This window comes from Artemia franciscana, chromosome 1 (genome assembly GCF_032884065.1).
Source record: "Artemia franciscana chromosome 1, ASM3288406v1, whole genome shotgun sequence".
Classification (NCBI taxonomy): Eukaryota; Metazoa; Arthropoda; class Branchiopoda; order Anostraca; family Artemiidae; genus Artemia; species Artemia franciscana.
The window spans coordinates 53,918,327-53,937,693 of NC_088863.1; the positions used below are offsets into that span (position 1 = coordinate 53,918,327).

The following is a 19,367-nucleotide window of genomic DNA, read 5'->3' on the forward strand; positions in this document are numbered from 1 at the left end:
TATTTAAGAAACTTGGGTCTTTAGTTTTCAAAAGAAGAGGTCATACGGTTAAAGTACAATTGATTTTATTAAAAGTATTTGATCTCATAAGAAACCAAGGATTTAGTTTTCATATAAAAGAATGCACACGGTTAAAATAGATCTTACTTAATTAAAAATGGCTGAGTAATTAAGAAACTTGGGTTATAGTCTTGACAAATAAAGACGCACATGGTTAAAGTACATTTGATCTTGACAAATAAAGATGCACATGGTTAAAGTACATTTGATTTTGTCGAATATATTTGATCATTTAGGAAACTAAGGTTTAATTTTCGTAAAGAACCAACGCATACAGTTAGAGTGATCTAATTTTCATCATCTGTATTTGATCATTTAAGAAACTTGGGGTTACTTCTCATGAAAAGAATTGCACATGCTTAAAATAAAAGAAACATGCACATGCACATTGCACATCCTTAAAATAAAATAAAATAAAAGAAACTTAGGATTTAGCTTTCTGAAATAAAAACATTCATGGCTAGAATACAACTGATTTTATTTAAAATATTTGTTTATTTAAGAAACTTGAGTCTTTAGTTTAAAAAAAGGAAACATTTCATCATTTAAGAAACTAAAGTTTTAGTTTTCATAAGAAGCAGTGGATACGGTTAGAATACATCTAGATTTCATTAACAATATTTGATCATTTAAAAAACTTGTTGTTTAGTTTTCATGAAAAGAAATGCATACGGTTAAAATACATCTTGTTTTATTAAAAATACTTACCATTTAAGAGACTTGGGCTTTAGTTTTCAAAAATAGGAATATAAAAAAAATATTTGAGCATTTAAGATACTTGGGTTTAAATTTTCAGAAATAAAAACACACACAGTTAAAAATAAATCTGATTTCGCTAATAATATTTGATCACTTAAAAAAGTTATGTAGAACATCATCATGAAAAATAAAAATGAATGCTTTGAATCTATTCCATAATATACTTCATAATATAAGTCCAAACACAAAAGTTCAAATAAAAGTAAAAAAAAAAAATACCACTATGAATATTATTTTTCTAATAGAAAAAATCAAGACTAACACACATATATCATATTAATTTCGTATTTTGAAAATGTTACAAGGGAATTTCTTTTGTTCTAAAAAAAGCTTTAAAATTTCTCACTTAAAAAATAAAAATAAAAAGTTAAAAAGGAATAATTCTAAGCTCAAACTAACAAAATAGAGGCGACAATAAGTTTCTTTTTAAAAAACTGTCATAATAACTGATTCATTGGGGTACAAAATTTCGCCAGTTTCTTCACCCGAGCTTGCTTTAAAAGAAAAAAAGGTATCTGACTTGTCACTTTTTGATTTTTTTTAATTTAGTTTGTATTATAAATGAATTCAAAATTCCGCTTTATATTCACTCAGTGAAGGAAGCCTATGGAAATTTAAACAAGTTTGATTCAAACTAAAAAAAAAAATAATCATAGATAAAAGATTTTTTTTACATCCGTTCTCTTAAGTAATCCGAGCAGAATATGTTCTCATGTATGTATGCAACTTATGTGTCTCTTATACTAACCTTTTGATTTATCCTCTTGAATACCCAAATAGGGCTTAGGGTAAAGGAAGATGAGGTTAAGGGTATAATCTTTAGAACCTCAGGTGTGACTTCCGTCCCTGTTCCAGTATTACTACTACCATTTAAGAACCTGGGATGCACGAGTCAAGGGAACTTGAAAAATCATTTAACTTCTCAATTTCCGTACTGGAGATAAAGGTAATCAGTTTTAATAAAAACATCGTCATCAGAAAGGGTGAATTTTATTTTTTTGAGCAAATAAAACAGAATTTTCTTCTCAAAGTTCAAAAAAGTGCAGTTCTAAACAAAATGTTTTAGCATATCTGCAAGGAAACACAAGATCAGCTCAAAAGAATTATTATTTTACAATTTATTCGCTTTGGGAGTTCCTTGTGATGTCACCTGTTTTGATAAACTAGCTGACAAAAAAAGAGACGTAAATCTCATTGTCTTTTCAAGTTAAATTTTCCTAGTCAATCCTCAAATTCTCGACAACTCTCGATGGTAGTTGGTCCTCTAGGAGAATTCGAGCGCTTTTTATTTGTGACGGTCAGCCGATACCGGAGCTCGCTAAATATTTTAAGGTACCACATCATCTGGAAAATAGGAGTATTATTAACAGTCTAGATTCTAGACTAACCAGAGGCCGTTACTCAAGCAGCAATCAAACCGAACCATAACTGTTTATATTGCAAGTTCGATAATTTTTTTTACAGTTAAGTTACAATTGACTACGGATTCTTTTATTCCAGTGGCCATTTTGAATATCTCTCCCAAAAATACAACTAGTCGCTTGAGTGAGCAACTAAAAATCATACTACATGAGTTGTTCCATACTAACAAAGTTGGCATATATTGTCACCATTAAGATAAAAGCAATGAAACCTCTGCGTCCCAGCTGGCGAAGTTTCTAGCTGTTGTGTTTTCTAGCAACAATCAGGATTGCACAATATTAACTTTGATGGATAAAAAGAAGTTCCGTCATCTATATAGATTAACAAAGTAGTTCTATTTGATCAAACAGTTCGTGGTAACGAACTGTAGTAAGGAGCGACCCGGCTCAATAGTAACCAAAACTTAAAAAAATGGAATTTTGACACCAACAGCTACATCAAAAGGATCGCATTTTAATGCTGATTTTAAATATATAAGTTTTTTCAAGTTTAATCTCACCCATCAAAAGTAACGAGCCTGAGAAAATTTGCCTTATTTTAAAAAATAGGGCGAAACAACCCCTAAAAGCCATAGAATCTTATAAAATCACACCATCCAATTCAGCGTATCAGAGAACCCTATTGTAGAAGTTTCAAGCTCCTATCTACAAAATTGTGGAATTTTGTCTTTTTGCCAGAGGACAAATCACGGATGAGTGTTTATTTGTTTGTTTGTTTTTTTCCCGGGGGTGATCGTATCGACCCAGTGGTCCTAGAATCTTGCGAGAGGGCTCAATCTAACGGAAATGAAAAGTTCTAATGCCCTTTTTAAGTGACCAAACAATTGGAGGGCACCTAGGCCCCCTCCCACACTAATTATTTTCCCAATTCACCGGATAAAAATTCTGAGATAGCCATTTTATTTAGCGTAGTCAGAAAACCTTATAACTATGTCTTTTGGGACGAATTACTCCCCCACAGTCCCCGTGGGAGGGGCCACAAGTTACAAACTTTGACCAGTGCTTACATATAGTAATGGTTATTTGGAAGTGTACAGACGTTTTCTGAGGGATTTTTAGGCCGGGGGGTTGAGAAGAGGGGGATATGTTGGGGAAACTTTCCTTGGAGGAATTTGTCGTGGGGGAAGAAAAGTTTCATGAAGGGAGCGCAGGATTTTCTAGCATCATTTAAAAAAAAAAACAATGAAAAAATAAATATGAAAAAGTTTTTTGAACTGAAAGTAAGGAGAAGCATTAAAACTTAAAACGAACAGAAATTATTACGCATATGATGGGCTCACCTCCTCCTAATACCTCGCTCTTTACGCTAAAGTGTTTTTAGTAATTTCAACTATTTATTCTACGGCTTTTCTGATTCAGGGGTCATTCTTAAGAAATTGGGACACAATTTAAGCTTTAGTGTAAAGAGCGAGGTACTGACGAGGGGGTGAACCCTTTCATATAGGTAATAAAAACATGAGAATACAGAAGTTCGTTACGTAATCAAATTTGTAAGTTACGTATATCTTTTACTAATAAAAACATTCGTAACAAACTAAAAGTTCTTGTTGCTTTTTTAAGTAACCAAAAAACTGGAGGGCAACTAGGCCTCCTCCCCCGCTCCTTTTTTCTCATAATCATTCGATCAGAACTACGAGAAAGCCAATTAGCCAAAAAAACAAATATGCAAATTTCGTTTTAATTATTCATCTGCGGAGAGCCAACATCAAAACATGCATTGATTCAAAAACGTTCAGAAATTAAATAAAAAAACAATTTTTTTAACGGAAAGTAAGGAGCGACATTAAAACTTAAAGCGGACAGAAATTATTTCGTATATGAAAGGGGCTGCTTCCTCATGAACGCCCAACTCTTTATGCTAAAGTTTTTTACTGTTTTAAAAAGTAGAGTTAAGAGAAAGAGTCAAACTTTAGCGTAAAGAGCGGGGCGTTGATGAGGAAGCAGCCCCTTTCATATACGAAGTTATTTCTGTTCGTTTTAAGTTTTAATGTCGCTCCTTACTTTCCTTTAAAAAAAACTTGTTTTTTTATTTATTCGACAATCAAGATCGGATTTTAATTTTCCAGATTGTAGCCTAATTTTGATATTTTTTTTTTTTTCTGAATCAAAACTTGGATTGAAGGTGGATTTTTCTATTCTAAATAATTTGGAAAGTCATTGAGAAGAACATTTGGATTGAAAAATGGTATTCTACCTTGTTTTTATTTTGTGAGAAGAACTAAATTAAAATTGATAGTTAAGATTCAAATTTAAAACTTAAAGTCTAACTTGACTATCATGGACATACTTTGCATATTTAAAACATAATGATAAATTGCAGCTCAAAATACTTTTTAAGATAATCGTCTAGTTAAGCTAATACAACATTTGCATTATAATCATCTAAAACATGCAATAAAATGTCAAATCATCTGTTGAATATTTAATTTGGCATCTTCCATATTTAACGGCTCTAAACGTTTATAATGGAAAGCGAAAAGAAAATATATTAAGGAATCTCAAAGTGATACTCACTAGAATCTCAGTTTCCTACTGTGAAAAGACATTGTTTTTGTGAAATGCATGCCTAAGGCTTACGTTCTCTCTGTAGGGGTGTCAATGAGGTGAAGCCAATGAGGCATACGTCAATCTCCCATAGCTTTTGAAAAAAAAACACTTTTTTTTATGGAAAATAACTTTTAGTATTTGTGGTGAGTAAATAGGAAAACAAACGAGAAACAACTCTACAGTTTAGTAAATTGATGCGTACAGTTTCTCTACACATTTTGGGTATGATGCTTTTCTGCAGCTCTACGGTATTAATATTTCAACGGAAGAGTACAACTTTCTTGTCGTTCAATAGCTGAGAATCAGATTTTATCCTACAACCCATTCACATTTTAAAAATTTTGCATTTTTTTATTTAGATGTGAAACCTGGCTGAAAATCGTCGAAAAAAGGACTTTTTTCAATTTCTCAAGTTAGTCTAGCTTATTATCAAACAATAAGTTTAAGTAATATCATAATTCTGATTCAGCAAATAGATAGATCTGAGACCAGTGAATCCAATGATACCCATCTTGTCAATTCAGTGCAAGTGGCAGCTGTATGTTTGTCCCAAAGTCACATTTTTCACAGGGAATATAGAATTTAAGACGCACTTGAGACTCAACGGAGTGATTAATTATAAAAATAATTAGTATAGTGATTAGTAAAACAGTAATAATAGCTTGTTAATAAATTTCAGTAAACAGTTTAGTTTCCTCTTCTGCCCTCAGTCCCGAGGGTATATATATATATTTATATTTATGTAGACACAGGGACGTATCCAGGATCTTTTTGGGGGAAGGGGGATGTTTAAAAACGATTTTTAGGGGGGGTAAAAAAAACTTTAAATAACGCATAAAAACAGGTTAATGTTGATTTTTGTTACGTTTTTACGAGTCAACCAAACATTTTAGGGAGGGAGGGGGTCAAACCCCCTAGCCCATTGGATGTGGCCTTGTGCAAGCTTCTAGTGAAATTACTTGTGAAGATAAAAGTGAGCTAAAGTAAATTGAAGTAAAGTGAGTAAATTTAAGTTAATTATTAAAAATTCGTTTTTTTATTATTAACTTACTTCAGATTTTATTACCAGCAAGATAAAGTTGTAATGGCATCCTGTAAATCCCTCGCCTGCGAATAAATGTCAACTTCAGTTGGTGGTTGGGTGCCAGTTCAGCTTCCAGTCAAAGTCAGCCCAATCTTTGTCAATTATAGCTTTGAATGAGTCCAGGGTGGCTGATTGTAGCGTCTCATCTATCTACTCATTTCACTTGGCACAACTCAAACAGCAAATAAATTTTTGCTACCCTCTTCACTAAGGCCAGAGGAGCCAGATTTTTTGGTGCGTCGTCTCATCTGGCATGAGAGAAAATGGGGTAAATAATTCCTTCTTTACATTAGTCTTATCAGTTTTTGATTCATGATTACATCCTCCTCTTTTATCAATTCGTCATGGTGGTAGATGCAGGGCAAAGAAGAGCTGGATGGAGCTTATTTTTCCTTTTATCACTTTTAAGAGAAAGATTTGAGGTTTTAAAAGCCACCTGAAGGCTGCGGAGCCTGCTTGTAAGATTAAAACCATTTAGCCGCCTCAAACTATGGCTTAGCCTTATAATCTGTAGGAAATGTTCAAGTTATTACTTTCATTTGCCATTTCTTTGGTCCAGGTATTTTACTGTTACTGTTAATTCCACTAGTAGTCGGTTAATATATATCTGAATATGTGAATATATATGTCTTAATAGTCTGAAGTAAGTTAATATATATATATATATATATATATATATATATATATATATATATATATATATATATATATATATGTATATATATATATATATATATATATATATATATACATATATACATATATATATATATATATATATATATATATATATATATATATATATATATATATAAGTATATGTATATATATGTATATATATGTATGTATATATATATATATATATATATATATATATATATATATATATATATATATATATATATATATATATATATATATATATATATATATATGTATGTATATATATATATATATATATATATATATATATATATATATATATATATATATATATATATATATATATATATATATATATATAAAGCCAAAACCAGGTGGAGGAAACTGTGGAGGAAGGTCAGTTCATCAAAAAAAAAGAAGAAAATGCTATTTGAAAAAAAATGAAAAAAAAGCCAAATGTGTTAAAGGAATCCTGCGATTACTGAGGCAGCATTCGAGCATAGAAATACTGGCAAGTACCGACCTATTTATCTATTTACGAAATCCGGAAGAACAATTGTTTCAAACATGTAGCGCCGTTGAGTCTGACTATATTCTGGCACAGGATTTACAAATAGAATACGTTTACGATCACGTGGAATTAGAAGCGTGACTCAGATGTCTTAAATAAACTTCTAGTCTAGACATGTCAAGTACTCATTATAGGATGGTTCTGATGCTAGCCAAAGTTTTGTAACGAAGGACACACAAGCCTGTGCTGAGTAGCCAAGTATGCCAATTCACAAAAGTTTTGGGGGTGGCGGCATCAATTAATATACCAGGAAGGCATTTTAATGGTCATTGACGAACCTGTTGTTAGCTTGTGGTTATTATTTGACCAAAATATGTTAAAAAGAATTTTCAGGTAGAAGTACTTACATTTTCGACAAGACAAAAAAAGAAATGAAAAACTACCGGCTATGAAAGGTGAAGGGCCATGAAACGAAGATCAGCGCTGTTGGGTAGGATTGTTAAGTCCAGGGCTGTTTTTTAACTTATTGTAGGTCAGCTGCTGCCTCTTTATGCGCACACTCATGTTGTCAAGCCATCGAGTCTTAGAGTTCTACTCCCCTCTTCTTGACTGAAAACACGTTTTTTACGCTGTATGTTCTGGCTTTTTGATATTTTCTTATAGAAATTGGTGAAGCCACTCTATCTATCCTACAACCTACATTTTTTGTCAAGATAAGTTTATTCTCCGTGATAAATTTCCTTGAAAGTAACACAGAGTGTAAAGGTCAGACATGAAGCTCTATCGTTCACTCGATCCCAAGTTAAGTTGGGCATCGAAAAAAGAAGGCGGATAGTGGACTTAGCTATAGACATCCAACTCATTTCTCAATAACATCCTAGAGACTTGGAAAAATACAAATCCTGAGTTTTCTTTGAATTAGAGCCTATTAGTTGTTTACTATAGTCTCTTATTGTAGCTTGTGGCTGACAATGGGGGATAGTTTTGCTCGAATGCTGCCTCAGAAATCGCAGGATTCCTTTAACTCATTTGGCTTTTTTTCATTTTTTTCAAATAGCATTTTCTTTTTTTTTATGATGAACTGACCTTCCTCCACAGTTTCCTCCACCTGGTTTTGGCTTTATATATATATATATATATATTTATATATATATATATATATATATATATATATATATATATATATATATACATATATATATAAATATATATATATATATATATATATATATATATATATACATATACATATATATATATATAGATATATATATATAAATATATATATATATATATATATATATATATATATATATATATATATATATATATATATATATATATATATATATATATATATATATATACATATATATACATATACATATAGCCGGTAAACCGCACCTTGGGACAATATGTGTAAAATTTTCAAACAGTTCGTGGTAAAGAACTGTAGTAAGGAGCGACCCGGCTCAATAGTAATCAAAACTCTAAAAAATGGACCCAGGGAACTCCATCGGGAACAAGTCTGTTTATGGTGATTCTTGAATTCTAATTAAATAAAAAAAAAACAAGTTTTTTCAACTGAAAGTAAGGAGCGACATTAAAACTTAAAACGAACAGAAATTACTTCGTATATAAAAGGGGCTGCTTCCTCATCAACGCCCCGCTCTTTACGCCAAATTTTTTTTACTGTTTTAAAAAGAAGAGTTGAGAGAAAGAGTCAAACTATAGCGTAAAGAGCGGGGCGTTGATGAGGAAGCAGCCCCTTTCATATACGAAGTAATTTCTGTTCGTTTTAAGTTTTAATGTCGCTCCTTACTTTCAGTTGAAAAAACTTGTTTTTTTATTTAATTAGAATTCAAGAATCACCATAAACAGACTTGTTCCCGATGGAGTTCCCTGGGTTTTGAAAATTTCATTAAGGTTTGTTCATGGTCTGAAATTTCAAGCAAACTAACAAACAAAAAAAGAATCATTCGGGCTAAGAATTACAACCACATTTTCTTCCAAGTTTATTGTCCTTGAAAACGCTTCCCTTTTTCGCCCCCAGTCAAAATTTAATATCTATTTGATTTTCTGGTCCGATATTACCTCAAAGTTTCAGCCGCGTCCCTTAAGTCGTTAATTTATACCCAAAGACTTACCTGAGCCACTGCAGATACGCCTCATTGAAAGCCTGCATGTACGGTATGTCTTTGTATTTAGTTCAACCTTCCTTCCATACAAAGTGGCATGGTGTAAAGAAAAACTAAATAATACATTGAAAACCATATTTGTCTTTACTTAGGCAGCGCTGCTACACTGCCTTGGATCTTTTAAATGGACAATTTATAGATATGGCCAATTCCATACCTTTGTCTATATGCTACAGTTTTTTAAGTACGATATAGTATCCCCTTCACCAGTTTTCCATAATCAAAACCTATTGTTTTGAGAGATTCTCATACAGATATAATAGAACTAAAAAAGGAACTTTATATTAAGAAGGGTGACGAGAAGAAGAGCATCAAAAGGTAAGACTTCAGAAAACCTACTGACGAAACTTCACATCTCCCTCTAATTCCCCAGTTCTAAAAAGATTATCATTTTGCAATTTCCTCTAAAACTTTGAAAAGGCAGCTAGGTCTTAGCAGAGTACAGCCAAGACAAATTTTTAATGAAACAAAGACCTATTTTAACTTGCTTTCCACAGAAAAGTCATATTTGGCTGCCATTTTTCTTTAAAATCCCCGCTTTTCTTTTTAAGTCGCCTCTTATGTTCATTTGCTCCACAATATCCACCTCTTATTAGAGTGAAAATAGAAAAAGACCTTACTCTAAAAACTCCAGGAGGTAGTGCCGACTGCAAGAAGACCAGGACCATGGTTTTGTATTGTGATCCAGCATACGGGACATAACATTGTGGACGCCTGATTGGTCTGAATGAGGAAGACACTTCAAGTCATCATCATGGGGTATGTTCAACCTGAAAAAAATTTCAAACCTGAGACGAGCAAAAGATTCAATTCAAAATGTAACCTTGAATATTTTACGGTTTTTTTAAGAGCAAGAACGGTAATTTTTGGAATCTAAAGAGTTCTGAATAAACCATCAAGAGCTAAAACAGACCAGGAAAAAAAGAGTACATACCCCCTAAGAAACATGCGACTGTTGTAAAATTGCTTATTTTGATTGTCATTTCAATTAATATCCTTTTTTACCTCTTTGGACCTGGATACTAAATCTACGTATTTCTCCCGTCAATATGTTGTCCATTCTCTGTGCAGCCATTGCCGCTTCTCAGTGTTCAATTACGGTTTATGATTCAGTAGCCCATAAGCCATGCTCTAGTGCAAGTTAAATGAGCAACCCTAAAAATTATTAGCAATTTGATATTTTATTAATTTCCTTTCTAACAAACAAAAAAGAACAAAACAAAAAATATTATGAAGGCTGTAAGAAATAGCTAATAAAAAAGGACAATTTAGGATTACACCAAACTTCAAACTAATAATAAACCATGGTTGTATCCAAAAGGAAGGTTAGACGTTTGCACCTCCCCCTCTTGAATGTTTTCCCGACTCATATAACCGTGAAAAATGCATACAAAGAAATTGTGAAGTTTTTTTAAGTTTTTGTACCCCGTCCCCTTGAAAAAAATCCTGGTTATGGCCCTGAATATTACAGTTTAAAAAATTTAAGCAAAACAATTATTATTAAGGTAAAAGGAATCTTTACCTGCTCTGCTCTAACATGACAGTCGTTATCAGCCCCTTCAATCACAGCAGCTCCTTATAACGATTAAACTAGAATTACTAAAGATCCCTCCTTACCCTTCCTTATAAGCCCAGTTAGTTTATAACTCCAGTTTTCGTTGAAATTGTCAATCAATGAATGGTGTTGAAAGTTATTCTAGTGACTTCTGTTCCCTTGAGCAGTCCATCTGATAATATATCCTTAAAGATTAAAGTTGAATCTAAGTTTTTCCCATTTTCAAAATGAATCTGCACAAGAAAAAGCATGCATTCGACTGAAAAACTTCTATTTCGTGTCTGATCATAAGATGTAAACCTACCAAATATTATTGCCTTTTCCTTCCAGTCAGTTTTTCACTTTCAGCTTACCTCCAACTATTTACTTCCAATCCGATCAACACCAACGCTCACTACTACCGTTGAATTCAATGTCCGCATATGGGCTTGCACTTGATCTCGACAAATCCAATGAAAAGACATGTGCGAATCACGCAAAATATTCATTTAGAATTTTCAAATCTGGCGTGGCACGCTTTTAAAGGATATTAGAATTGGCAACAAGGACAACGGTCAGGGTTAAAAAAAAAAAAACTTCAATCACAAGCAAGTTTTGTGTATACCAGCAAGAAATTCCACAATGAGGTTGATAGTTTCAAAACTGAGTAGGAAAAGGGAACTGTCATTGTGACTTTCCTGTTTAGTGAGAACCGCGCACTAGGCGGTTTTTAGGAAATAACTACACAATAGCATCTTACAGACACTTGTGCATTTACCTATTGCCAGTCATAGCCTTCCTTAAGGAGGATCAAATGACTTTTTCAGGAAAACAGGGAATCCTGTGGTCTTAAATAAACATGTTTTTAGCATGTAAATCCCAGAAGTCCAACGTCTTCTGGGGCGGAATGGTGTTTAAGAAGCCAACACATGGAATCTTACTCTTTGTTTTACTAATCACAAATATTACAACTTCAAAATCCTGCTCTAGCCGGGAAAGTATAAAAATATTCCAAAAGGTCTTCCAAGCGACAATTCCCTGAAATCTTTAAGCAGTAAATGGAGATCAGAGTTAAACAGACAGAGAAAAAATTACAGTTTCCAACTTCAACTATCCGCTCTTGTGGGAAGACATTTTGAAGGTTCTTCTATTGTAAGCGGCAAGGGAAAACTTTATAGTTGCTAGGCAAATAACTTAAAAGACTTGTAAGACCAGTGTCACCAATCAACACCAAATTGTCACCTTTAGGTAGATTAAATAAAAAAACAAGTTTTTTCAACTGAAAACAAAGAGCAAATTTAAACTTAAAACAAACAGAAATTATTACGTATATGAGAGGGGTTGCCCCTCCTCAACACCCCCTTCTTCACGCTAAAGTTTTTTGGCAATTTAAAAAAAAAGTTACTTAATATTCTAACCTTTGTGTTGTCAGGAGTTGTTTTTTAAAGAATCGGGATAAAATTTTAAATTGACTGTAATTAGCAAGATGTTGAGGAGGGACAACCCCTCTCATATATGCAATAACTTCTCTTCGTTTTAAGTTTTCATGCTGCTCCTTGCTTTGAGTTGAGAAAAACTATTTTTTTTTCGTTTTTTAAATAACGCCAAGATTTGCGGCTCCATCTCCACGGAAAAATCCCCCTATCCACGAAAATATTCTCTTGACAATTCAATCCTGGCGAAAATTTACCCCGGACAATTACCCTTAACATCTCCAAGCGTAAAATTGAGTCGGTAAAGAGAAAGTGAGACATATAAAGAAGTTTCGTATAGGAATTCTGGCAAATTTCCCCTAGTATAAAATTTCTCCTAAGAAATTCAACCCCTTGAAAACTTCTCTCTCCATAAAATATTACCCTTGTGAAAAATTCACCCAGCAGGAAATATAGCCTCCTCGCACCATCTGAAAAGTGTATGCATGCTTCCTTCTAACACAATAGGCAAACCTTATAACTTAAAGACCTTTCCCCAGGGACTGTGGGGGATCATGTTATCTCCGAAGACATAGTTATTGGGTCTTTCAACTATGTTGAACGAAATGGTTATCCCAAAATTTTGATCAACGAGCTTAGGAAAAAAGTGGCATGGGAGGGGTCCTAGTTGCCCTCCGATTTTTGATCACTTAAAATAGGCACTAGAACTTTTCGTTTCCGTTAGAATGAGCCTTCTCCCTACGTTTTAGGCTAACTGGGTCGATAAGATCACCCTGAAATTTTTTTTTGGAATGTTCTGTTTCTAAATGTAATGTTTGCTGCTTTTGTAACTGCATCCTAGGCTTTTAATTATATCGCATCACACTTTAATTAGGCAGCACTAAGGGCTGCCTAACTAATTTAATTATGCACTCCCTATGATAACAAAAACTATTCTTGTAGAAACATGATCATCAATTAACAAAACAAAGTAAGTGCTACGAGAAATCAATTATATTAGACAATCATCAAAAACTTACACATGCCCCAATTCGTGAGCTATTGTAAAAGCAGCAGATAGTCCATTATCTTGAACAATCGAGCATGAAGACATTCGATCACACATGGTCCCAAGTTCAGCAAGTCCTAATGTATCACATTTCTGGAGATCCGGGTTTCTGCAAATGTTTTCCCTGAAAAAGGATGAATTTCACTGAAACAAATAGACCACTACCGACAGAGTGATCAGTAATACATTTCACCATGAACAGTTACTAAGCAATTCATTTAAATTATTTTCATGAACCATGTGCACTGAGCAGAAGGCCAGAAATCGTTGTCACTATATTACATACCATACCATACCATATCACATACAGGAAAGGCAAACTGGCCTTTTCAGACACTTGGGTAGCCTATTTTCAAGTAAAGTTATTTCTGCATTTCAGAAGTCCATATTAGCTTCTGGTAAACACATTTATATTTACCCAGTTCATAGATTCCAGCATATTCACCCACATTTTTAAATTTTATGTATTTTAGATCATTTCACATGCACATTTTTTTTTCTCTGCTACTCTTCTTTCCGCTATCTCTACTACTGTGCGATAAAACCCAAAAATTAAGTGACAATATCTGTTTATCGTATAAAATTACAACTGTGTGAAACTCAGTTATTATTAAGGCATATAATATTTATTTGCGCTTTAAAAAACACAGAACCAAAAATTAAAAACACATTAAGTCCAATGCTGAAAATTAAAAGTTAACACGAGAAGCTGGCATTAAAACAGCAACATGAAACTGTAAAAGAGAAATTTTGCAATAAAATTAATTGAAGAAAATTTTTTGATAATGTAACTTGTGCTTTCATGAGTATTCATAAAACACATTAATGGCTTTGGTTTTTGTACTGTTAAACAGCGAAATATTAGAAAAGACTGGTTTTAAGAAATGTCTAAAAAACTGTCACTTATTGTCAAGTACCACCAGGAAGCTAAAAAGAAAGCAGTATAGTTGACCGATAGAACATAAAGTAAGCCCTTTAGTTAATTGTATTATTACACAGATTACACCATTCAAGATCAATATTGTTCAACAGAGGCCCACTCCTCGCGAGATGTTACTATTTATACGTCTTATTTTTATTTTTATTTTTTTTTTTATTTCGATGCTAAAAGATATATCAAAAGAATCGAATTTTTATGCTGATTTCATATATATAAGTTTTATCAAATTTAGTCTTTGTTATCAAAAGTTACGAGCCTGAGAAAATTTGCCTTATATTAGAAAATAGGGGAAAACGCCCCCTAAAAGTCATAGGATCTTAACGAAAATCACACCATCGCATTCAGCGTATCAGAGAAACCTATAGAAAAATTTCAAAATCCAATCTACAAAAATGTGAGATTTCGTACTTTTTGCCAGAAGACTAATCACGGGTGCGTGTTTATTTGTTCGTTTGTTATTTTGTTTTTTTTCTTTTCCCAAGGGGTCATCGTATCGACCTAGTGGTCCTAGAATGTTGCAAGAGGGCTCATTCTAACGGAAATGAAAAGTTCTAGTGCCCTTTTTAATTGACCGAAAATATTCGAGGGCACCTAGGCCCCCTCCCACGCTCATTTTTTCCCCAAAGTCAACGGATCAAAATTTTGAGATAGCCATTTTGTTCTGCATAGTCGAAAACAATAATAACTATGTCTTTGGGGATGTATTACCCCCCACAGTCCCTGGAGGAGGGGCTGCAAGTTACTAACTTTGACCAATGTTTACATACAGTAATGGTTATTGGGAAGTGTACCGAAGTTTTCAGGGGGATTTTTTTGTTTGGGTGTGGGTTTCGGGGGAGGGGGCTATATGGGAGGATCTTTCCTTGGAGGAATATTTCATGGGGGAAGAGAAATTCAATGAAAAGGGCGCAGGATTTTCTAGCAATACTATTAAAAAAAAACAACGAAAATATAAACATGAAAAAGTTTTTCAATTAAAAGTAAGGAGAAGCATTAAAACTTAAAACGAACTTAGATTCTTACGCATATGAGGGGTTCTAAAAATACTTCAGCATAAAGAGCGAGGTATTTAGAAGGAGATAAATACTTCGCTCTTTATGCTAAATTATTTTTAGTAATTTCTACTATTTATTCTACGGCATTTCTGATTCAGGGTTCATTCTTAAAGAATTGGGACAAAACTTAAGATTTAGTTCGAAGAGCGAGGTATTAACGAGGAGACAAACTCCCTCATATATATAATCAAAAATATAAGAACATAAAAGTTTGTTACGTAAGTTAATTCTTAAGTTACGTATATTTTTTACTAATAAAAACGTTCGTTAAAAATTAAAAGTTCTAGTTGCCTTTATAAGTAACCGAAAAAATTGGAGGGCAACTAGGCCTCCTTCCCCACCCCTTATTTCTCAAAATTGTCTGATCAAAACTAAGAGAAAGCCATTTAGGCAAAAAAAGAATTAATAGCAAATTTCATTTTAATAATTTATGCACGGAGAGCCAAAATCAGACATGCATTAATTCAAAAACTTTTAGAAATTAAATAAAAAAAACAAGTTTTTTGAAATGAAAGTAAGGAGCGACATTAAAACTTAAAACGAACAGAAATTACTCCTTATATGAAAGGGGCTTTTCCTCCTCGACACCCCGCTCCTTGCGCTAAAGTTTGACTCTTTCTCGCAACTCTACTTTTTAAAACAATAAAAACTTTAGCGTAAAGAGCGGGGTGTCAAGGAGGAAAAGCCCCTTTCATATAAGGAGTAATTTCTGTTCGTTTTAAGTTTTAATGTTGCTCCTTACTTTCATTTCAAAAAACTTGTTTTTTATACTTAATTTCTGTATAAGATGCGTCACTTGCCATTATTTTGACAAGTCTTCTCCAAAAATTTTATCTGTTCCTAATAGTCTATGTAACAAAAATGTACTTTATTTTCAGTTTTATTTACTGAACAGGATTCCCCACTTGAATTTAATGTCGATTATGTGAACTATTTCGAGCAATTATAAGCTAGGTGCTTAATAAATATAATATTCTGTCAATGAATGATAATTCTAAAAGGAGGCTCTATGAGGCAAGCTCTGTATGCCAGGACAAGCTGACAAGACGAAATTAGCAGTCCTAAAAGATTTACGGAAAGGAGTATAGAGTAAAGCTTTATCAGGGTGGAGAAGAAGCATAAGCCAAAGTGATTAGTCCTGGTGGATTTGTGATGTGGTGAGCTGTTATTAGTAAATTGGGTCCGTATCAAAATATCCAGAAATATGATGAGTAGCCAAACCAGCCCTGGCAATGTCAAGCTCTGTAAGTAACTGAATTATTCTTCGAGATTTTTTATCATCAGTTGAGGTTTTCAAGGTCCCCACAATTGTCTACATAATTGAAAAATAAATTTTTTCTCTATTGCACCTTATTTTTCGAAATGTTTTTGAAACAACAATATTTCAAGCCAAACATAACTACAAAACGATGTTTTTCGATTAATTTTCCTATGCAATAAATATATTTTGAAATTTGCTGTGTTTCTCTTGAGACTTGAGAGCTTTTCAAGACTTCTTGACTTGAGAGCTTTTCATCACCATTTGAAATTACTTTGCTGCAGAATTAAGAAGAGACTACTGAACTATGTGCACTTGATTTGCAATATTTCTTTACATTTCTCATCGTTATGTGTAAGGTAAGACATTGTCCCTTTGATATGCATGGACTGAGTACTTTTCAGCATCCTTTGAAATTACCTGGCCACAAACTTACTTGGAGATAAAATAATTAATTTCCCTACACTTACCAGCTAGAAAATTTCACCAAGAAACTTTAGCAAAACAATTGCCAAAGAAATTAAATTGGCAATGAGTATGCAAACTTCAACCAAAAGTAATGGCAAAATTACGTTCGTTAATCTTGGCACATGGCAACAAAATGAAAACATGCCCTACTGTGCGACTGAAAAAAGAACAGAGGTATCTTGTCAGTCTCAGAACCTAAATGAACACATAAATTCAAAAGGAAGGAAGCTTCATTAGAGTTCAACAATTCGGCATCCTAGTGCTTCCACACCATAGGAAACCTTAGAGATAACAATCATCCAGAAACAGCGTTAAGTTCTCTTAAAAGTTACACAATATCTGTCATTGAAGAAGTGCTTCTCAGACAGCTTTAACCGGTCATTTAGATTGTTAAATGTGTATAATTCTTGAAAAAAAATGGTTCTCTTATCATGAACTAAACTATGTTGCAACTCAAGCAATTCCAGAAATCAACTGTTCACTGACCGAAGTAATTTTGTCTAACTTCTGTTTCACTGAGGACTCGTTCATTGTCAAGGGAATTTCTTGATATTTTTGAAAACCCCTTTTTTTCTTTACGAGGCCAAAAGGCTTGTTTTTTGCTGTTTTTTTCCTTTTTTGTTATGAGGTATACATTAATAAGCTTATTTAAAAAAAAACAGTTTTGAGCTCAAATGGAAACCAAGACCCAGTAGAGCAAAGATTAAACCACGGTAGAATTAATTCATGTAGTCCTCTCTTTAGTAAAAATATTTAAGATGATATACTATAAACTTTAATGTAATTATTTTTTTTTTTAATTTAAGAAATTACAGAAATTACTCCGTATATGAAAGGGGCTGTTCCCTCCTCAACGCCCCACTCTTTACGCTAAAGTTTGACTCTTTCTCTCAACTCTACTTTTTAAAACAGTAAAAAACTTTAGTGTAAAGAGCGGGGCGTTGAGAAAGGAACAGCTCCATTCATATACGGAGTAATTTCTGTTCGTTTTAAGTTTCAATGTCGCTCCTTACTTTCAGTTAAAAAAAACTTGTTTTTTTTTTAATTTAATTTTTGAACGTTTTTGAACTAACGCATGTTTTGATTTTGGCTCTTCACACACGAATAATTAAAACGAAATTTGCATAATAATTTTTTTTTTGCCAAATGACTTTCTCACAGTTTTGATCGGACGATTTTGAGAAAAAAAGGAGCGAGGGATTATGCCTGATTACCATACAGTTTGTTGGTTACTTAAAAAGGCAACTAGAACTTTTAATTTTACTAACGTTTTTATTAGTAAAAATATACGTAACTTAAGATTTAACTTACGTAGCGAACTTCTAAATTTGTATGTTTTCATTATGTATATGAGGGGGTTCACCCCCTCGTCAATGCCTCGCTCTTTACACTAAAGCTTAAATTTTACACAGGTTTACACACTAAACCCTGAATCACAAAGGCCGTAGAAAAAATAGTTGAAATTAGTAAAAATACTTTAGCGTAAAGAGCGAGGTATTAGGAGGAGGTGAACCCCTCATATGCGTAATAATTTCTGTTCGTTTTGAGTTTTAATGCTGCTCCTTACTTTCAGTTGAAGAAACTTTTTCACATTCATTTTTTCATTGCTCTTTAAAAAAATACTAAGAAATTCTGCACCCCCTTCATGGAAAGTCCCTTCCCCAATGATAAATTGCTCCATGGAAAGTTTCCCCCACAAAACTCCCATCCCTCAGACCCTCCCCCAACCAAAAAAAAAATCCCCCTGAAAGTGTCTGTACACTTCTCAATAACCATTACTGCGTGTAAACACTGGTCAAAGTTTGTAACTTGCTGCCCCTCGCACGGGGACTGTGGGGGAGTAAGCCGTCCCCATTGACATAGTTTATAGGTTTTTTGACTATGTTGAATAAAATAGCTATCTCAGAATTTTGATCTGGTCACTTTGGGAAAAATGAGCGTGGGAGGGGGACTAGGTGCCCTCCAATTTTTTGGTCACTTAAAAAGGGCACTAGAACTTTTAGTTTCCGTTAGAATGAACCCTCTCGCGACATTCTAGGACCACTGGGTCGATACAATCACCCCCTGGGGAAAGCAAAAAGAAAAAAAAACAAACAAACACTCATCCGTGATCTGTTTTGTGGCAAAAAATACAAAATTCCACATTTCTGTAGGTAGAAGCTTGAAACTTCGACAAATAGGTTCTCTGATACGCTGAATCTGATGGTGTGATTTTCGTTAAGATTCTATGGCTTTTAAGGGATGTTTCTTCCTATTTCCTAAAATAAGGCCAATTTTCTCAGGCTTGTAACTTTTGATGGGCAAGACTAAACTTAATGAAACTTAAATATTTAGAATCAGCATTAAAATGCAATTCTTTTGATGTAACTATCGCTGTCAAAATTCCGT

The 19,367-nt window shown here is 33.3% G+C and overlaps 1 protein-coding gene across 7 annotated transcripts in view; it reads right to left on the reverse strand.

The window, feature by feature from the left end:
• Positions 1 to 19,367, reverse strand: part of LOC136031369 (A disintegrin and metalloproteinase with thrombospondin motifs 9-like) — a 466,037-nt gene that overhangs the window by 304,993 nt on the left and 141,677 nt on the right. For all 7 annotated transcript variants that reach the window (XM_065710922.1, XM_065710894.1, XM_065710885.1 and 4 more), the window contains 2 exons: positions 13,230 to 13,382; positions 9,864 to 10,013 (listed from right to left, as the gene is read on the reverse strand). In XM_065710922.1, coding sequence (XP_065566994.1) covers positions 9,864 to 10,013; positions 13,230 to 13,382 — 303 coding nt within the window. The remainder of the gene's footprint in view (positions 1 to 9,863; positions 10,014 to 13,229; positions 13,383 to 19,367) is intronic.